The sequence below is a fragment of the Haemaphysalis longicornis genome, unplaced genomic scaffold, assembly GCF_048455015.1.
Source record: "Haemaphysalis longicornis isolate Haplotype H1 unplaced genomic scaffold, Haemaphysalis longicornis Haplotype H1 scaffold_2, whole genome shotgun sequence".
In the NCBI taxonomy this organism is placed as follows: Eukaryota; Metazoa; Arthropoda; class Arachnida; order Ixodida; family Ixodidae; genus Haemaphysalis; species Haemaphysalis longicornis.
The window spans coordinates 27988899-28008680 of NW_027526295.1; the positions used below are offsets into that span (position 1 = coordinate 27988899).

Sequence of the window (19782 nt, forward strand, 5' to 3'; positions counted from 1 at the left end):
TTATACTGGTTGTCTGTGTTTTATTTTTCGAAATGACCTATAACAGCCCTGACAAAGACGTTCGATGCTTAATGCACATTCTTCAGTATGATCAAGCTTGTGTGGATTTCTGGTAACATGGGAACTAGAACGTTTAACGTGGTTTCTATTTTTTTGGTTTTCTAAAACATCCCGAAACAGTTTAAAATAGAAATCGCAATGTTAATATGAATGCTTGGTATTTTTATTTGGTTTTGCTGCCCTTAACATTGCAAAGCCACACTTAAACAACCGCATCGGTACTTCAAATCACAAACATTTTTTATGAACAAACTCATTTGCCTTTTATATTTGTCTCCAAGCCCAAGTAATGAACTCAGGGAACTGTGGACCTCTGTGTGTTTTTTTAGTAATTCACGCTGTTTCAGGGGCTTACTTACATTGTTGTAAAAACAAGGTTTCGGAGGAGATAGCGTTCGCGTTATACGAGCATTGATGACCTGTTTTTATGTGTAATTTCAAATTAAAGATTTAATAGCCGATTCACAAATAATTATCTGTGCAATACATTACTTCAAAAATTGTGCAATAATTATAACTTTTCAGTTCATTTTGCAGAAAGCTGCGATCAAAAGGTCAAACGTATAACTTTGAATAGTTTATCGCTCAATAACTCAGAAATATTTATTATACTACAGTCATCTCAGTTCATTGTCCACGTTACACATTAAGCTGGACGAAGTCCAAAATTTTTTTGGGGAGCATTTTCTCATTGAGTCATGGCCTCGCCCAGACTACCAGTTTTGTCATATTTTTGACAGACATTACCTTAAAAAAACAATAACTTTTGTGTACTTTATAAAGTTGGTGTTGGTAAAAACACCATGCTCATTCAGCAAAACATAAAATAACAGTCCGGCGTCACGAAGAAAAGAAAAACAATTTTTAGTGCGTCATACTGCCTTATAATGAACTTTCCATGAAGCTATTCCTTATCAATTCTATTAACGAGATGCTTGGGCACCTACTACAGCGCATCGGTTCGGATTAGATATAGGTTGTCCATATCATGACAGACGACGTCCTTGATGAGGGATACAGCAAGGGGGTCGGGTTCCACCTTCAATGGTTTACTGGTGGACGGGGACAGCTTCGACCTCCCCAAGCATCACTCTGGTAAGGTCTCCGGTGAAGACGTGGTTTCTCGCGCCCTACCTGGCCTTCACAAAACATTTCGCACTTTGTTCAGAAGTCGCCCATAGTGCCGGTTGATTAAGAGACTTTTGGCCTCTTTGACAGGGCAAGAATCAGCAATAATGACTTCTTCGGTTGTGCAATTCTTAGGAGCAAGGTAAGTTGAAGGCATCATCCGTATTTTTTTCTGGGACATATCTTAGTTTTTCCCCCTGGCGTCAGGCGGTCATTTTAGTACCAGAGTCACATTACACGTTCGCAGACTTCAGCAGCGGAGGCGATGTTTTCATTGGTGGTAAGCTGACTTGAGGGCGAGTGCCAAGCAACTTTTTCACCTTCTCTTTGCAAACATCCTACTGAAAAAGTTCGCTTTGTGGGTCTGGAATCATACCCGCGCCGCACCTTTGAAGTGGGAGAATACCTAACCTAACATGAGCTTGAGATCCCGGCGATTGGGAAGAGTTAGGGCCTCTTACATTTCCAGCCAGTCTTCTTCATCAATGGTGTCAATGCAGCAGAATGTTTCGGGGTCACGGGGTGACGTGATCGGGATAGTAGGGATAGCCTAGGGCGGGGCGGGGACCTCATTGGTAGGCATGACAGGCGAGAACAATGTGCGTCTGCTCCGTAATACCGTGGGAGCCCATAGGAGGAAAGTGGACGATGAAAAAAATGGAAACCTCACAACCTTTACCAAGGTGATATGAAGGCCCGACTAGGTGGTCCATATCATCGTCATGTCACCAAATTATATTTAAAGTATTTATAATTGTTTCGAGTGCAGAGCACAAAACAGCCGTGTCGGAAGCGAATGACTATCAAGCTTCCGACTCCTTCATCGTCATGTATCAGAGAGGAGATGGTAACAATAATAAAGCAAAGCTTTAGTTTCCTCTCTGCTTGCATTGTACGCCAAGACGCGCTGTGGGAAAGCCAACTTTTTCTGGTGATGATCATCACTGATATCGGGTGAAGTGGAAGATATGTAGCAGCATTGACGAAGAGTAAGATGACGAAGGTATCCTTTAGGAGCATTGAGGAAGACGAAGACGGCAAAGCATTACTCTGAGGCTCACTACACGAGCCTCGTGGCGCGAGTTGTCTGTGCTCCTAAGAACTCCTAGCGTTCTGCAAGGCTTATCCGCCGCTGGCCCGTCACCTGTATGTGCGTTGTTCTGTGGCTCGGCGTTGTCATTGCCTCGTATTGCCACAGACAAACAGGTTCCGGTGGTTCGCATGGAACCAGTGTCTTGCACCTTCGTGCGGCTCGAATATAACCTGCGTTCCTGGTGTATGAAGCCAGTGATTATGGAAATGCTCCATTTTGATGTGGCGAAGCGAACGTCAAGCAGCAGGTACCGATTCATACCGTACACCACTAACCGAAAAGTTATACGTATTTATTGCACACCGGACAGATGCTGCGGGTATTATACAAAAGTGGTGCGAACTCAGGGAGTACCACATACTTACATTGTGTTATTGGACAACCAAATAATCCACCAGGAGAAATCTTCGCGTTCAACTATCGTCTTTTACATATAGTGGATCATGATTTCGCAACTGATTAATAAAATAGTAGACAGAAGGCTAGATCTGTCGGGCAAAAAACTGGCCAACTGGTGATAAGCCAGCGCGACGCGAAGTAGCCTCAACACCCGAAGTAACATGTAAGGCATAGAACAAAGTCAAATCACCGAACTAACATGAAGAACTACTAACCTTGTGGGGATCCTGGCGCCCGAGCGCGGCTCTTTTCCCCCTTTCTCCTTCGTCTCCTTCGAGTTGCTGGCTCGTCTCGGCGCCGCTGTGTAGAGCCGAGCCGTCTCTAAAACTCCTGCAACCGTTGCGGCGATAAAACACTGTCACGCAGCGGGGGCTCCGCCCTGGTGTTGGAGCTAACCTCACCTCATTGGCCCGTTTGAACGATGCCCGAACACCACCCTCGCCAGGACGCGAACGTGCGCCCTGCGCGGGAGTCCGTTCGGGGAGACGCTCAGGAGGACAGCCGAAGGTGCGTAACTATTTTCTTACCGCCCGGTCGCAGCTCTTTTGCGCCGGCTCTAAGCCGCTAGCCCTTCCGGCTGCCGGCCCGTGCCTTCGGTTGATCCTCAGTCCGTTCACTCACATATTAGCCGTACCTGACACTCGACGATCGCGCCGTGCGGTACGCGCCTGGGAACGGAAGGACAGTGTCTTTCTATTGCGAGCCCATCGGCCAGCACCCCAGATTTTGCCCTTATTGCTGAGCCCACCGGTTCAGCGCGCCGAGGACGCGCACACTTGCGCGTGGCGCCAGATCGCCCATCGTCCCTTTCCACCCACGGGGATGTTGAACTGTAACTGAAGGGGTTGGCGCGAATAAACGCCTTCTGACGTACTACACTGGGCTTATTCCTTTGTCGCCCTCTACTCCACCTGCCCAACAGAGGCGGTGTTGAGCTGGCGCGACGGCGTCTCAGTTCCGTGAGCGTTCTCAAATAGCTCGAACCCGCGGTGGCTCCTCGCAATGTGCATGAGTGCATGCCTTATGCAATGCTAGGGTGGTGCATATTGTGAGGTAGAGAGACCACAAACTGGCGCCCAACGTGGGGCCATTGGCTCATTAGCCTTTGGCCGCTAATTAAGCTGAGTACGCAACCGGAATCAGTCTTAACGCTTATCCGCTAGCGGTAGCTGCTACGGGGACGAGGCGACTGCCCCTCCGTACGCGAGTGTGCGTGCACCCCTCGTTAACGCAGACCCACGGGGGAGTGCGGAGGCGCGACCACGCCACACCTGGAGTGGCAGTATCCGTATTCCGGGAGAAATGCCACAGCCGCCACCCGGAGCGGTGTACGCGAGATTTCTGCTTTCGCCGGCCCCTGTGGGTAGAGATAGCAAGATGCCCTTAGGCTCGTTTATTGCTCCTTACGGAGCTTACGCAGGGCAGCCTGAACCGGAGGCTTCTACTGTGAGGGATTTTTGCCCGTTGGTTGCGAACGCGAACGGCCCCGCACAGTGGTCTGTCCCGGCTCCTTGCGGGCAACCCCGCTGTGCAGCCACGAGTTTCGCTCCCCCGCCACCATCCGGAGCGGGGCTCCTGCCTAATTGCGCGCAGCCAGAGCCCGTGCTGTCTACGCTCGCCGAATTCGGCGCAAGTGATGCAGGCGCTGCAGCCGCCCCCGCGCGTTTTGAACGACCGCAGACGAGCCTGAACGGTTGCCAGCTTCATTCCGGCAACCGCCTCTTTTCGGAGACTGCTCCTCTCATTGAGCTTGGGGCCACGACCCCATCGCTCGAACGAGCTGCCGAAGCACCGTGGAATACATTGAGTGCGCAGCATTTGCTGCAAAACGCCGCCCAAATGGTCCAGTCCCTGTCTGGCGCGGTTGAGGCACTCCTTACTGCCCGCAAGCCCGTTCGCCCGGCTATCAAGCTGACCGCACCGACATACCGCGGCTATGGCGATCTGACCAGCGCCAGAGATTTCCTCGATTCGCTGGCGCACTACCAGCAGGCTATGGGGCTGGACGATGAGGAAATCCTCACCCGCATTGTTCCAGTGACATTGACGGAAACGGCGGCTAGGTGGTACCGGCTCAGTGGCCACCGTGCAGCGAATCTTGGGGAGTTCCGCGCGGCATTCCTGCGTGAGTTCCTACCAGCGGACTACGAGCGTAGGATGCGGCGAGAGCTGGAGCTCCGGACACAGGCTCCCGAGGAATCTTTGCAGGAGTTTGTACGAGCTATGGATGAGTTGTTTGCTATTGCTGAGCCCCACGCCTCGAGCGAGGAGCGCGTTGAGCGCGTAATCCGGCAGGCACATCCAACCTTTTCGGCCTACCTGCGTGGAGGTCGTTTCCGCGATCTCGAGGAGCTGGCTGTCGAGGCGAAGCGCATCCAAGGCGATATTCTAGCTGCGCGCGCCTACCGTCCGCCGCCTCCGGCGAGTGAGTCGCTCGAGCCAAGGTGCGCGTGGAACGGGCCGCTGCCGTTGCCCCGGAGGCACGAAACCGCAGACCCCTCAGCGGCGCGTTTGTCGAGCGGGTCAAATGAGGGATGGGGACTGAGCGAACGCGCCCTGGACCCCTACACCTACGCAAGGCGCGCAGCCTCCGCTGTGCCGGCCCAGCAGAGAGCAGGCAATTGCGGGCCTTTCGGACGTGGAACGCGCAACAACGGGCCCACAGGCCTTGTCCCGCCAAGGAGCCCATCCAATGCTGCACCGTTCTCCCAGCCTAGTTTGCCCGGACGCAGTGTGCCCGAGGGTGTCGGAGCGGGGAGAAATGCGCGCAGTGAGCCACCCTCGGGCCTGGTTCCATGGCGTCCCAGGGAGGGAGGTGCTGCTCGCAACCAAGCGCGAGGAGGAGTGAGATGTTTCCGCTGCAGAGCGGTTGGGCACATGGTCAGAGAGTGCCCTGTGGAGGCATCTCTGGCGGGAAACGCCGACGGCGGTCGTTTGTGATCGCACAGACGACCGAAACCCCGCTCGCTCCCTCTGCGTGCCGTGCAGGCCCTTTAACCGGCGGAAACGCGCCGTTTATTCCGGTCAGAATCGCTGGCCGCGAATTTGCGGCTCTCTTGGACACGGGTGCCAGCGCATCGTTGTTCAGTGAGGAGGTTTTGTCCCACCTGCGAGAGCATTCGGTGCATTTGAGGGACTGCCGAACGACGTTCAACCTGGCGAAAGGCGTGGCGCAGTCGGCTGGCGCTTCGAGGTTGACGGTCAGATGGGGGGACCGGGTGAGACGCACTCGTTTCATTCACCTCCCAGGGCTCAGTGTGCCCGTGATTCTCGGTCGAGATTTTCTCCTGAAAACTGGAATTACCGTTGACATTATGAATGGCGGCTATCGCGAAGCAGCATTCTCGCCGCTGAAGCCATTCATTAGCCCGCCATCGCCCGCGCCTGGTACTGAAGAGAAGGCGCCGGATGCGCGCGGCGTTGAGCGCTCTGAGGAAATTCCCCGCGCTGAAAGATCAGCATTTTCCTGTCCCCAGCGGGATCGGACAGCTACGCACGGAGCACCGCATCCACTCATAGCCAATGCGGTTGACTTGGATCACTCGCAGCAGGTCCGTCTAACGAGACTGCTAAATCGGTACGACGAGATTTTTACCGAGAGACCTGGCTGCACCGACCTGGTGACTCACAGGATCGAAACTGGAGACGCGCTTCCTCTGAAGTGCAACCCAAGGCCCATCAGTCTGTCCAAAAGGCAGGTGACCGATAAGCTGCTGGACGAGATGTTAAAGGATGGCGTAATTCGCCGCTCTCGCAGCGCCTGGGCGTCTCCAATCGTGCTGGTGCTGAAGAAAGACGGCACCTACCGGCTGTGCGTCGATTACCGCCGCCTGAATGCACTGACTAGAAAGGATGCCTATCCGCTCCCTACGATCAGCTCCGTAGTAGGAAACCTGGGAGGCGCGAGGTATTTTACCACGCTGGATGCTTCAAAGGGGTACCTACAGGTCCGGATGGATGAGAGTGATCAGAGCAAAACGGCTTTCACGTGCCACAGAGGACTCTTCGAGTTCACTCGCATGCCTTTTGGCCTCTGCAATGGTCCTGCGACGTTTCAGAGGCTCATGGACCGCGTCCTAGGGGAAGCCAAATGGTCACACGCCATGTGCTACCTGGACGACATCGTGATTTATTCACGAACCTTCGAGGAGCACCTGCGCCATGTCGCCGACGTGCTCGAGAGGGTGCGGGCTGCGGGTATGACGTTGAACCCTGCGAAGGCCCAGATTGCGCAGACCCGAGTTTCACTGCTGGGGTTTACGCTCGGCGGCGGCTCCATCGAGCCTGATCGGGAGAAGCTCAGAGCAATCCTTGAATTCCCTACGCCGAAGGACGTGCGCGGCCTCCGCCGCTTCTTGGGAATGGCCAATTTCTACCGGTCGTTCATTCCGTCCTGTGCCCGCGTGCAGGCACCCCTGACAAAGTTGTTGTCGAAATATGCCGCGTGGCGATGGGAGCCCGAACACCAACAAGCGTTTCGTCACCTGTCTAACGCCATTGCAGAGACAGCGCAACTTAGGCTCCCCGACCTGACCAGAGAGTTCGTTGTGCAAACAGACGCCAGCGATCTGGGACTGGGGGCTGTCCTTCTACAGGAATACGATGGCGTGCTGAGGCCACTGGCTTTTGCTAGCCGCTCCCTGCTTCCTGCTGAAAGGAACTATTCCGTGACGGAAAGAGAATGCCTCGCCATCGTGTTTGCACTTCGGAAGTTCGATGTCTATCTTGACGGGACGAAATTCGTCGTGCAGACGGATCACAGTGCGCTCAGCTGGCTAATGCGGCTCAGGAAGCCTGCCGGTAGGCTGGCGCGCTGGGCTCTCCTGATACAGCACTACGATTTCTCAGTGCAGTACCGAAAGGGGAACACGAACGTGGTAGCTGACGCGCTATATCGTGCCCCGTTGTCCACCGAGATTCACTGTCCAGGTGTGACTTCAGCCGGCGACGCCACAGCGAGCGCCCGCGAAGGAGGCGAAACAGTCTCGCAGCCGTCGAGTGGAGAGAGAGAGCCCAGAGTTGAGAATACTCGTGCCGACTCGGGCACCCCGCAGGGCGGAGAGGGAGAGGCGCTTGTCGCAGACTCCGAGCCGCCGGAAAGCGGGTGGGCGATGGCTGCGGGAGCAAGGGGAAGCGATGCCGCGTGCACGGCAGTCGCATTCAGCCGCCAAGAGCTATTAGCCGCCCAGCAGAATGACCCGTTTTGTCGCCGGATTTGCGACGGTCTCAGGGAGACAGAGCGCCGAGAAGCAGCTTGTGGTGCTGCGGGCGCGCACCGAGACGCAACTTGTCCTGTTGCGGCGCGGAGGGGCTGAAGTCAGCGAGTGTCGCCGACGCCTCGGGGGACTCATATCTGCTGGATGACGAAGGACTCGTGCTGAAGTACGTAGCCACCGATGATGAGGCAATTGACCCATTCAAGGTGGTAATCCCCAAAAGTCTGAGGTGCGCGCTGCTGCGTTACGCTCACGACGAACCAATGGCCGGTCATTTAAGTGGCTCCAAAGTTTTTGGGAAACTGAGTCGCTCCGTGACCTGGCCGGGCATGAAGCGGGACATTTTTCGCTATTGCCGATCCTGCCATGTCTGTCAAACGGTGAAGGCGCGCGGAGGAAAGCCGCCTGGAATGATGAAACCAATTGACAGTGTGCGTCCGGGGCAGGTAGCCACTTGCGACTTGATGGGACCTTTGCCAAGAAGCAAGCAGGGCTACACTTACCTGGTGGTAGTCGTCGACCATTTTTCGAAATGGGTCGAACTGTTCCCTCTTCGGAGGGTGACAGCGAGAGCGGTACTAGGGAAACTCCTAGAGGTCTTCAGTCGGTTAGGCTATCCCGATAGGCTGATCACGGACAACGCGTCCTATTTCACCGCTCGAATGTTTGGAGCAACGTGCCGCTTCCTGGGAATTGAGCACCGCACTACTTCACCCTACCACCCCCAGTCCAATTTGACTGAGCGATTCAACAGAACGCTTAAGCCAATGATCGCGGCCTTCGCAGAGAGACAAAAGGATTGGGCAGACCACTTGAACGAGTTCGCGTTTGCTATCAGAACAGCAGAGAATCGTTCGACTGGTTTCTCTCCTGCCTTTCTGAATTTCGGAAGGGAGCTGGCGTGCCCGTTGACGAACGTCGTTAGCAGCCAACTCGAAGGAGAGAGGACGCCTGCGGACATTTCCGCCTACGCGTCGAAGCTTCAGGAGCGACTAAGTCATGCTGTCAAGTCAGCGAGGAAAAGTTTGGCGACAGCCAGAGCCCAGCAAAAGGCTCAATATGATCGCAAACACCGGCACCTGGAATTCCAGGTAGGCGATCTTGTCCTGAAGCGCAACCACGCTCTTAGCGACGCCAGTAAGGGCTTTTCGGCTGCCCTTGGGCCTAAGTGGCTTGGCCCGTACGTAGTCGAGAAAGTGTTGTCTCGGCTCTCGTACGTGCTGAAACAGCCCCCTTCGGGGAAAACCAGCTGTGCCCATGTCGCCGATTTGAAAGCCTACGTTTCTCGGACTGACGGTTTGGTGCAAGAGCCCACCGGTTCTGCGCGGCGACGACGAGGCATCCCCGCTGATCCAGGCTGCTCTCGGCCGGCTCATCGGTACAATCTCAGGAAGAGGTCACTTCAGTGATCATAGCACACTAAACGGCAGGCGCTTTCGCCCCCGTGCTGACTTCGCTTCTCTCAGTCTCAGTCAGCGCGGCCGCCCCGGCCGCCCCAGCCCAATCTGTGTGGTCAGTTGTCACTCCCCTCCAGCAAAGCTGTAAGCGCATGTTTTCTCTTTTCACTCGGTTTGTAAGAGTGTGCATGTTACGTGGCACTGTCTGTATTAGTGTGTCCCCATTTGGGCGTTGATGACTGCACGTAATGTATCTTGTCCTAATTTGTTTTGTTATTGTTTAGAACACTAGTTTAATGCACAGGGTGAGGAAGTGTTCCGCTTAGTATTTTGAGCGTTGTACCGCGTGATGTAGCATGAACCCATTTTGTTGGCTTAGTTTCTGGGTTCGGTACGGTTCGTGTGTTAGCCTCGTTGAAGGCGTTAGGGTTGTTTTCTTTTTTATGTGTGTGTGTGTTGTCGGTGCACGATGTAGTGTTTTTTTTTTCAGTGCTTTAACTTTGTTTTATTTGGTACAGGAACCCCCTTAGTCTGCGCATGCGGGACGAAGTGCTGTGTACGTTTCTTTTCTTTTTTTATCCAGTTTAGCAGTGAGCAGGGCTAGTTTACTTCTCTTCTGTTTTTTTTACTCGGGCGCAGTCTTGAAGAAAGAGCGAATGCCGAAAAGCGGCGGCTAGGTCGGTAGCGGGAGTGCCCTTCGAAGACTGTCATTGGCTTTCGTGCGCAGACAGGGTCGAGAGTTATGGGCTTGTTTTGAAGGTGTCGGATTCCGGCCGTCCACGGCCCTGGTGTTCATGCGAGCGGCGCGCATCGGAGGCCGTTGCGCGAACTGTGCGAAGTTGGGAGAACGGGCCAGACATTGGGGGGGGGGGCGTATATTCAGTGTCAACGGGAGCGGGGCTCTTCCTGGAAAACCCTGGCCTGGTGGACGCTGCGAGGGGAGCGCAGAGCGCGGTGGCGACGAAACTTGGCTCCAGTGGCACGAACACTGTGACGAGTGCGTGTTGTGGGGGCGTTCGTTAGTGCGTTTGGCGTGTGCATCTTCGGCCAGCCCACGGTGCATTTGGTGGAAAGTCCGCAGGCGCCCGATTTTTGAACTCTGCGATTCTCGAACTTCATCCGGCCCTGGACAGCTGCACTGACTCGGGGAGGTCAACGACATGTACCCCCTGTGCACCGCCTGCGGCAGGCGAACGTAGCCGGGCGGCCCTGCACCGACGAGAGCGGGACTGGTGGCCAGTTGTGAGCTGCGGAAGAAGGGCCCTCTCCAGATACGGACAATGTGGTGTTGTCTTTGGGGCCCCATCATGCGTCATCGCCGCCACGGCTATCGTCAGGCTGCTGCGCCGCTCACGCGGGGCGGCAGCGACCACCAGCGCTGCTCGTCGCTCCTTGGCGGGCCACCCATCAAGTGCCACGCGAGGTCCTTACCTGAGCAGCGCCACCGTGGTCATCATATCTGCCGGCGTACTGGTCAGGCCGCGTCCGCTCCTGGCCTCAGAAGGTGGGAACGGTCACCTGCCCGTCCGGACGGGGGTTCACGCTCACCTGCTCACCCCTGTGTTTGCTAACGGGGGCTGCTGTCTCGGCGCAACGGTGAGCCCGTTCCGAAGCTGGTACCTTTATCTCCCCTCCGTGATCACAACGGGCGTTTCGCCGAAAAACTTTTGCGCGCCCAGCCGCTGAACATTGCGCAAGCCCCGCGAGACTGCGCCTCCCGCATTTTTGTAGATACCAGTATTTTCGTAGTAGCTTAGCGTATTTTGTAGCTTCCTGTGTCTTCTGACTTGCCGTAATTCATTTCTAGAGGTAGCGCGTGTTCTTTTTTTTTATGTAATCATATGTAGCGTAGTGTGGTCCCGCATGCATATATTATTGCTATTATTATTATATTATTATTATTATTATTATTATTATTATTATTATTGTTATTATTGTTATAGTGTCGCATTCATTGTAATCCTTGTATATTTTATTAGCTTTATTTTTCTGGGTGCATGCCTGGCCGATTACTGTGCCATGTATATTTCAGTGTCGGTTTCATTGTACATTGCTTTATATTCACTGTATTCTGATGTTTTTATTTTTTGTTTCTGCATGTTTTACGAGCCATTTTGTAATCGATATTTTCAGTGTGGCGCATAGTTTTTTTGTATTTATCATTCGTTCTGGAGGGGAATAGTTTAGTTAGTGTAGTCTGTAGAGTCTTTGATGGGCTGGGGGCTGAGACTGCTCTGGGCATGCATGTATTTCTACTGTGCCGTCTTTTGCATGCCTGGGCGATGGCCGGTCAACTCTTCTCAGACCGGCGAGGGCATTTAAGGAGAGGGGAGTGTGGGGATCCTGGCGCCCGAGCGCGGCTCTTTTCCCCCTTTCTCCTTCGTCTCCTTCGAGTTGCTGGCTCGTCTCGGCGCCGCTGTGTAGAGCCGAGCCGTCTCTAAAACTCCTGCAACCGTTGCGGCGATAAAACACTGTCACGCAGCGGGGGCTCCGCCCTGGTGTTGGAGCTAACCTCACCTCATTGGCCCGTTTGAACGATGCCCGAACACCACCCTCGCCAGGACGCGAACGCGCGCCCTTCGCGGGGGTCCGTTCGGGGAGACGCTCAGGAGGACAGCCGAAGGTGCGTAACTATTTTCTCACCGCCCGGTCGCAGCTCTTTTGCGCCGGCTCTAAGCCGCTAGCCCTTCCGGCTGCCGGCCCGTGCCTTCGGTTGATCCTCAGTCCGTTCACTCACATATTAGCCGTACCTGACACTCGACGATCGCGCCGTGCGGTACGCGCCTGGGAACGGAAGGACAGTGTCTTTCTATTGCGAGCCCATCGGCCAGCACCCCAGATTTTGCCCTTATTGCTGAGCCCACCGGTTCAGCGCGCCGAGGACGCGCACACTTGCGCGTGGCGCCAGATCGCCCATCGTCCCTTTCCACCCACGGGGATGTTGAACTGTAACTGAAGGGGTTGGCGCGAATAAACGCCTTCTGACGTACTACACTGGGCTTATTCCTTTGTCGCCCTCTACTCCACCTGCCCAACAGAGGCGGTGTTGAGCTGGCGCGACGGCGTCTCAGTTCCGTGAGCGTTCTCAAATAGCTCGAACCCGCGGTGGCTCCTCGCAATGTGCATGAGTGCATGCCTTATGCAATGCTAGGGTGGTGCATATTGTGAGGTAGAGAGACCACAAACTGGAGTGTGGGGATCCTGACGCCCAAGCCATTGCGCGATCACTGGGTTTGTGTCATTACGCGGCGCTCTTCCCCTCTCTCCTCCAAAATTCTGGCTCGTCTTGGCGCCACTGCGTAGAGCCGAGCCGTCTCTCAAACTCTTCCGTGAGGTGAAGCCTGCAGAGACCGTTGCGGCGATAAAACACTGTCACGCAGCGGGCGCTCCGCCCTGGTAGCAAAGCTAACCTCACCTCATTGGTCCGTTTGAACGAGGCCCGAACCCGACTCTCGCTTGGACGCGAACGCGCGCCCTGCGCGGGGGTCCGTTCGGGGAGACGCTTCCAGGACGCCGAAGGCGTTGGCCGAAGGTATGTGACGCTTTCTTTACCAGCCGCCTGCAACTCTGTTTCGCCGGCGAAAGCCCACCAGCCCTTCCGGCTGCGGCCCGTGCCTAAGGCTGCTCCTGTTGTCCCTACGCTTGCATATAGTAAGGCCGTACCTACCACTCGACGAACACGCCGTGCGGTACGCGCCTGTGAGCGAATGGGCCCCGTCTCCCTCGCTGCTGCGAGCCGATCTGGCCAGCACGGCGATGCGCGCGCGCACAACGGGCGCGCACCCCGGAATTTGCCCTGACAGAAGAGCCCACTGGCTCTGCGCCGACGAAACGTGCGCACTTGCGCGTGGCGCCCCATCGCCCCTTTCACCTAACGGGAAGTACGTATACCTGTGCTGTAAATTGTGTAATTGGGACTGTAAAATATGTGTCTAGAACGTTAGTATAAAATAAACGTCTTCCCTCCGTACCCTGGGCATATTCCTTTGTCGCCCCTTTCTCCACCTGCCCAACAGAGGCGGTGTTAAGTTGGCGCGACGGCGTTTCAGTATCGTGAGCGTGCTCAACTAGCTCGAACCCACGGTGGTTCCTCGCGGTGTGCATGAATGCCTGCCTTGTTTAAAGCTAGCGTTATGCATATTGCGAGGTGTAGAGACCACAACCTCAAGGATTGACCAGCGGTCAGAAATGTTGTGTATTCTGGATGATGTATCCGAATGTTGGTAGAGAGTACTGATCATCAACACGTCTTTACATGTCCGTTTCCCGTAGGCTTGGCTTTCTTGTGCTTGCATTTGCGAGATAAATCTGCTTTTGTGTATCATAAAATCATAATTTCGTTCTTACACGCGGTAGTAACGAGGTGTTCCTCTACAGAAACTACGTGAGCACGTGCTGAACGATAACCCGAAGTTTCGTGTGGGCGTGGCTATTTTAAGCTGCGCTGATGCACGAAAAGAGGGCGCCTGCGGTTTTAATAAGCCTTTTTGTCTCCTACCTGAAATTTCATCTGGTGCCTCGAAAGAAGCCCATTACCGTGTGGGCTAGAAACTCGCTTCCACATCAGCACGATCGCCTTGAGGATACTAAGATATAAAAATAAAAATCACGTATGTTTCATGGTATCCTGCCTTGCATTTCTGAGTGTGCCGATAATACACAATGGGGCAAACAAACGTGCGGGGAAAGTAATCCGCGGCGTCCATGCGCCATCAAGATTCGATAACACGACGTGAGAAAAAAGTACTAACCAGATATGGAAATCGTACCATGGAAATGACGGAACAATACGACACCACTATACTGATGTTGCTTGCCAGTCGGGCATGCCATGTCGAGAATGCCAGTCGGCGAATGTTGGCCCCTTTGAAGCGGTGACATTCATGAATTACGACGTCTTCGTTCGGGCAGTTAGTTGGGGCGAGAAGGTTGAAGGCGTCATCCGTAATTCCTTTGGGACATGTAGTGCTTATTCTATCTCGGGCGTCGTGCAGGTCAACTTAGTGACAAAGCGCTACGGCGTCCTCAATGTAAGATATATGTCACTCGGTCGCAGTCTGTGCACGGATTCGAGGTCCTGTTTACGGCAAGTGGACAAGAGGACGAGCCAAACAACGTCTTCATCTTTTGTGTGCAAGCCTCCCCGTTGGTAACGCTCGCTCCGTGGTTCTGCAACCATACCCCGGCCGTCCCTTGAAGTAAAAGACTACGTTTGCTAACATGAATTTCGGATACCTTCGCTTGTGGATCCTGATGCCTTCGTACATTTCTTGCCTGTCCTCTTCCCCGATGGTTTCGTTGCGTACATAGATGCTAGGTTTGCGGGATGGCGAGGTGATTATCATAGGAGTAGCCATGGGCAAAGTGGGGTCCTCGTAGTTAACCATTGCAGGTGGAGGGCGTGTACGTTCGCTCCATAATACAGTGGTGGGCGACTTAAGGAAGGGGACGAGGAAGGAAATCGAAACACCGAAACCTCCACCAAGACGATATGTATGCCGGACGAGGTAGCGCAAATATATTTATGGTATTTAAAGTTGATACTGGGACAGAGAATAAACCAGAGTTGTCGCAAACCATTGAATAGCGAGCTTCCGACTTCTTCATCGTCATGTATCGAACAGGATGCATTAACAATCATAAAGCGAAGCTTTAGACTCCTCAATAATGCCGTTGTACGCCAGTGTGCCCAGCAGGATAGTCATCTTCCACTGACTATTATGATAATGGATCGCGGGTGAAGTGGAAGAAAGAAAACGCTTCTTGTGGCCAGAATAGAGCCTGGGTTCCTCGCGTATCAAGCCGGTGTATGTGTGATTGCTCTATTTTGACATGATCGAAGCTGAACGCCACGTAGCAGGTACATATTCGCGCCGTACACTCCAAACCTTAGGAATAGGGCGTGCACACCAAACAGTTGTAGTGGGCATTCTGTAAAAGCAACGCTTGCCTAGAGACTAGCATATACTCGCAGTGTGGGATTGCCCAACAAAACAAAACATCACTTTAAATTTTCGCGTGCAACCATCGTCTTTACATACAGGGGTGCATGAATTTTTAAAGGAGCCATGAAGAGAAAACACAAGTTTGGTTCATTCGAAAGATTGCCTCGTTAGAACCATAACGACACCACTTATAACGCAAACTTCGCTCAAATAAGCTACATAATTAGGAAAAACGGGAATGGTCATGCGACCCACCAGCTCATTTCCCGCAACAGAACCTATGCCGTCACATGGGCTAAGCTCTGCGATTGGCGGAGGCCGGCAAAAGCAAACGCTTGTTAGGCAGGGCTTACAGTTTGCATAGCGAGCTAAATGCCCGTGAAACATACTGCACATTCTTTTTATGACAAAGAACGGTGGAGTAAACGGTTGAAGTTCCGAACGAACACGCAAGCGTGTGCGCCAATGCGTACGAAACAACCGCCTGGCCGAGCTCGACATCTCGCCGTCGCGCAGACGAATTTTCGGGTTCGAGGCGCTCTGACCTTGGAGGAAAAATGCCGTAAACACCGCGCATTGACGCTCGTATCTTTCTGGTCGAAGCAGAGAGCTCGCGCGAACGGCTTTCCATACACGACACCGGCCAACTGGCATAAGCGATACTGCTACTGAAGTTGAAAATACGGCACATACGTACCAGTCTGTATTCGTCCGTGGCGACGGCGCTGACCAGGCAGCGGTGCCGACGGCAGGGCGTTCGTCTGTTGTGGCTATCGCGGAATGGTCGCTTTCCCGTCCACCGCGTATCCCACAACTCTTGCCGCTTGTGCACTTAGAAGCGTTGAGCGTTCAAGTGGTGTGAGGTTGTTAAATGCAAGCCCGAGCTCCTCGGCGAGAGTTTTGTTCTCCGGATCAGGCGATTCCATGACTAGGGCTGCGGGTGCACTAGGTTTTACTAGCATTTTTAAAATGGCCGCCGTCTCGGTCGACTCCCGCGTGTGGGTGCTATATGGAGTCGACATACTAAGTATCTGTTTCATGGACCGGCCCGTGTGACACCATTGCTCACGTCACCAAATGTGCAATTTTAGCGGGAGATTTAAAATTTTGGCTTAAATTGCCTTATTTCTCAGTGAATAAAGCATCATTTGCTTCCGGGAAAGCGCTTGGGGTACTATGAAACACCTAATCTTTCGAATAAAACAAACTTTTGTTTTCTCTTCATGGCTCCTTTAAATAAGTGATAGGATTCTAGAGAGCTGGCTAGATATGGCGTCCAAGAAAACCGGCCCAGTTCTATTAATTCAGCGGGAGGTGAAGTCACATTAACATTAGAAGGAACATGTAAGGAACACACCAACGCCCAATGACAAAACCAACAATCAAGCACTTATAAACTCATCATTCATGAAGTGGTTAGAAGTACTGCGTACCCGGGATGATATATTAAAAAGTAAGTAGAGTACGGAGCAACACCGCGTCTTTACAGGCCCGTTTCCCAATAGTTGGACTTTATTGTGCTTTTATTTTCCAGAAAACTCTGCTTGTGTCATTCACAAAATCTTGAGTATGTTACTTGACAATTTTGACAAGTGGTAACAATGCCTTTCAATATAGAAACTAGCTGTTGCACATGCTGTACGATAACCCGAAGCTTCATCCTGACATATCGTTTCTAAGCGGTGCTGGGGCTCAAATAGAGCGATACCGCAAGTTGGGCTAGTTGGTGCATGATATCGGAAAAACTTCAAAGCGCACAAATAGACGGGGACACAGAGGAGGGACACACACACGCGCTAACTCGCAACTGCCGGTTTTATTGAAAAACACAAATTTATAAATGAACACAAAACAGATTAAGCAAACATTGTGCCGATAAGACCGTGTTCCTTCCAGTGTAGAATAATGGAGTAAGCGCGTGTGTGTGTCCCTCCTCTTTATCCCCGTCTATTTGTGCGCTTTGAAGTTTTTTGATAGCACAAATAGAGGGCGCATGCAGTACCCAGAATCCCTTTTTCTTTCCTACATGGTATAGCGTCAAGGCCACGTATGAAGGCTCTTTTGGGGTGGCGTAGAAATGTAATTAACAATCGCCAGGGTGCCTTGAGGGAAGTAAGATATTAGACACTCATCAATCGTGAATTCCTTCAGGTATCTAGCACTTTTATTTCTGTTCGTACCGATGACACACAATTGAACCAAATGCCCAAATGGTAACGGGAGAAAGTAACTCCCGCAATCTGTGGCCATGCATGGGTCTATGAAACAACGTCCGAAATGTAGCATCCACACATTATTCTCACACGATGGAAATTAGGGAACAATGAGTTGGTGATGAATGCTGAAGTGAAGCGCGCGCTTGAAGCAAAAACAGGCGTTCTAGATCCCGAAAGGCGAACATCTTTAATAAATGCATGTGCACTTCGAAAACCATGAGGCACTTGGAAAACACTACATTATTTGTGTTTAGTCCCTATTCCTGAACTCAAGACAGGAATCTTCTATTTTCAAAATTGAATCCACAAAAATCAACTTCCAAATTGCGCTTTGTAAATTCACATCCTATTGACAAGTGTGCAAAATAAAAGCACATAAAACAATAAAAAGTAAATTAAACAAACAAAATGCTGTTGCATTAACCTTTACACAGACAAAACCTTACAGGTTCCGGAGTCAATAGGCGTACTTGTCTGACTGTATCACTGCGACGAACTTGAATGAAGGAATAGTACAGGAAAGGCAGGGAGGTTAACCAGAATACTGTCCGGTTGGCTACCCTACTCAGGGGGGAGGTGATACGGGAAATGAAAGGGGAAGAAAGGACAGCGGTACGTATTAAAGAAGAAAATAAGAGAAAGAAAAGTATAAAAAACACAAGGCGTGACCAGGCAACTATAAAGGCGGTACAAACAACGCACATAACCAGAAAATGCACAAAACAAATACGGTCCATTGATAAAATGGGGGAACTAAGGACACTGCACTATAGTAATGTCCCTACAATCGTTAAGACAGGCCCGTGTCCTTCAAAAAGAGCAGTAGGGCTTTTATAGCCTTTTCGGCCTGTGTCGGACAACCTTCTGTGCCATTGTGACCGCTTCATAACGCCGAGGCAACAGCTCTCCACCACACTTCGCCGACTCGACAACCTCCCCTTTACAGCGCAGACAATTTTGTGCCATAGGCGTTGTCCGACGAACCTGAAGTAAATAACTATACTCTGTGGGGGCAGTCATGAATACAATAAATTTTTATGTGCATCAGCATGAACAAATTGGATGGTTTATCAAAAAAAGTGCATAAAGAGAATGTATTTGCGCCAAAGTTATGATGCATTTATTTACCTTTATGGAATTATTTGAACACGACTGAATGTTGTGTGTGTCGAGATACATGTTGCGTCAGCTGGTATCCTGGAGTCACATACCGCAGTTGTGTGAAGGTGGAGACGCGAAACGTTCTATTTTCCTCCAAAGTAGGTTTACTTCGGAGCCCACAGGGTGCACTTCAAGTTTACAAGTCTGCCAATGCGGTGCGTGTTACACGGCGGGCTGAGAGGTCTTGCTATAAAATCCGCTCGTAACAAACGACAAGGTTTCATTCAACTAGCTTGGTTCTTTGATTAGGTTACACGTTTAGAATTGTTTGCCATAAGAGTGGTGCACACTCCATTGAAGCATTGCGATAAATAGTAGCGTGAGCGGCAATGACAAGTTTTCTTTTGTTTCAAAAGCTTGGGTACTTTTGCATAGGACACTTGATCCAAATGTTTCAGTTCCAAATGTGCTGGTATCTTCCGCTGTGGCTCTTCTTCATTTTTACACGTGCTGCATCCGCAGCCGTCTGTCAATCTCCATAAAGGTATTCTGAACATTTTCTTGGGAGATGGGTAGGTAGCCAGCGCCTATGAAAAGCCAAGGCACTTACTACATTATCACCACAGACTGGGGGGGGGGGGAATTCCCGTAGTTTCTCATGTAGCCGTCTTCTTCTCCTTCCTAGTAGTGCTACGGTATGTTGTCGGTGACTTATCGTACTCCTCCTCTCAAAGATCTGCCTCAGAGTGGTATTTCGTAATTTAGCCCTGTCGAACAAGAACTGCAACTTTAAAACCATTGTTATTCTATACCTTTTAACAAATCATGCCAAGTGCACGAAATTCCAACAAGAAAAAAACGTGAAAAGCCCACTTGTTTATTTACTTTTCTTATTGTTTAATGTCAGCACGCTGCCAACGTCAAGTGACATCCTAAGAAGTCGGGAAACAGAAACACCGAAGCAGCGCCCAATGTGCAGGGCATCTCCAAGCTCTTTGCGGATGAAGTTTTTGCACCAACACACACCGACGGTGAGGAACAGCGAGGTTGTTTATTTTGCATTCGCTGCACACAATTATTGTGAGCGCTCCATCGCGCCCAAGTTGCCCTCCCACACCCGTTAACATGCAGCCGAGTGATACACCATTTTTCATTGAAGCTGCATGAATCCCACGCGAATGTGCATTCGCTAAATTGCTGAAGCTGTTCGTTATAATACAGATGCTC

General features: G+C 52.0%; 1 protein-coding gene across 1 annotated transcript; it reads left to right on the top strand.

Moving 5' to 3' along the window:
* Window positions 1-4293: 4293 nt before the first annotated feature.
* LOC144167882 (uncharacterized) lies at window positions 4294-5620 on the top strand. The gene has a single exon (XM_077697026.1). It carries the CDS (start codon window positions 4520-4522, stop codon window positions 5618-5620), a length of 1101 nt encoding a protein of 366 aa, XP_077553152.1. The 5' UTR covers window positions 4294-4519.
* The last annotated feature ends 14162 nt before the right edge of the window (window positions 5621-19782 follow it).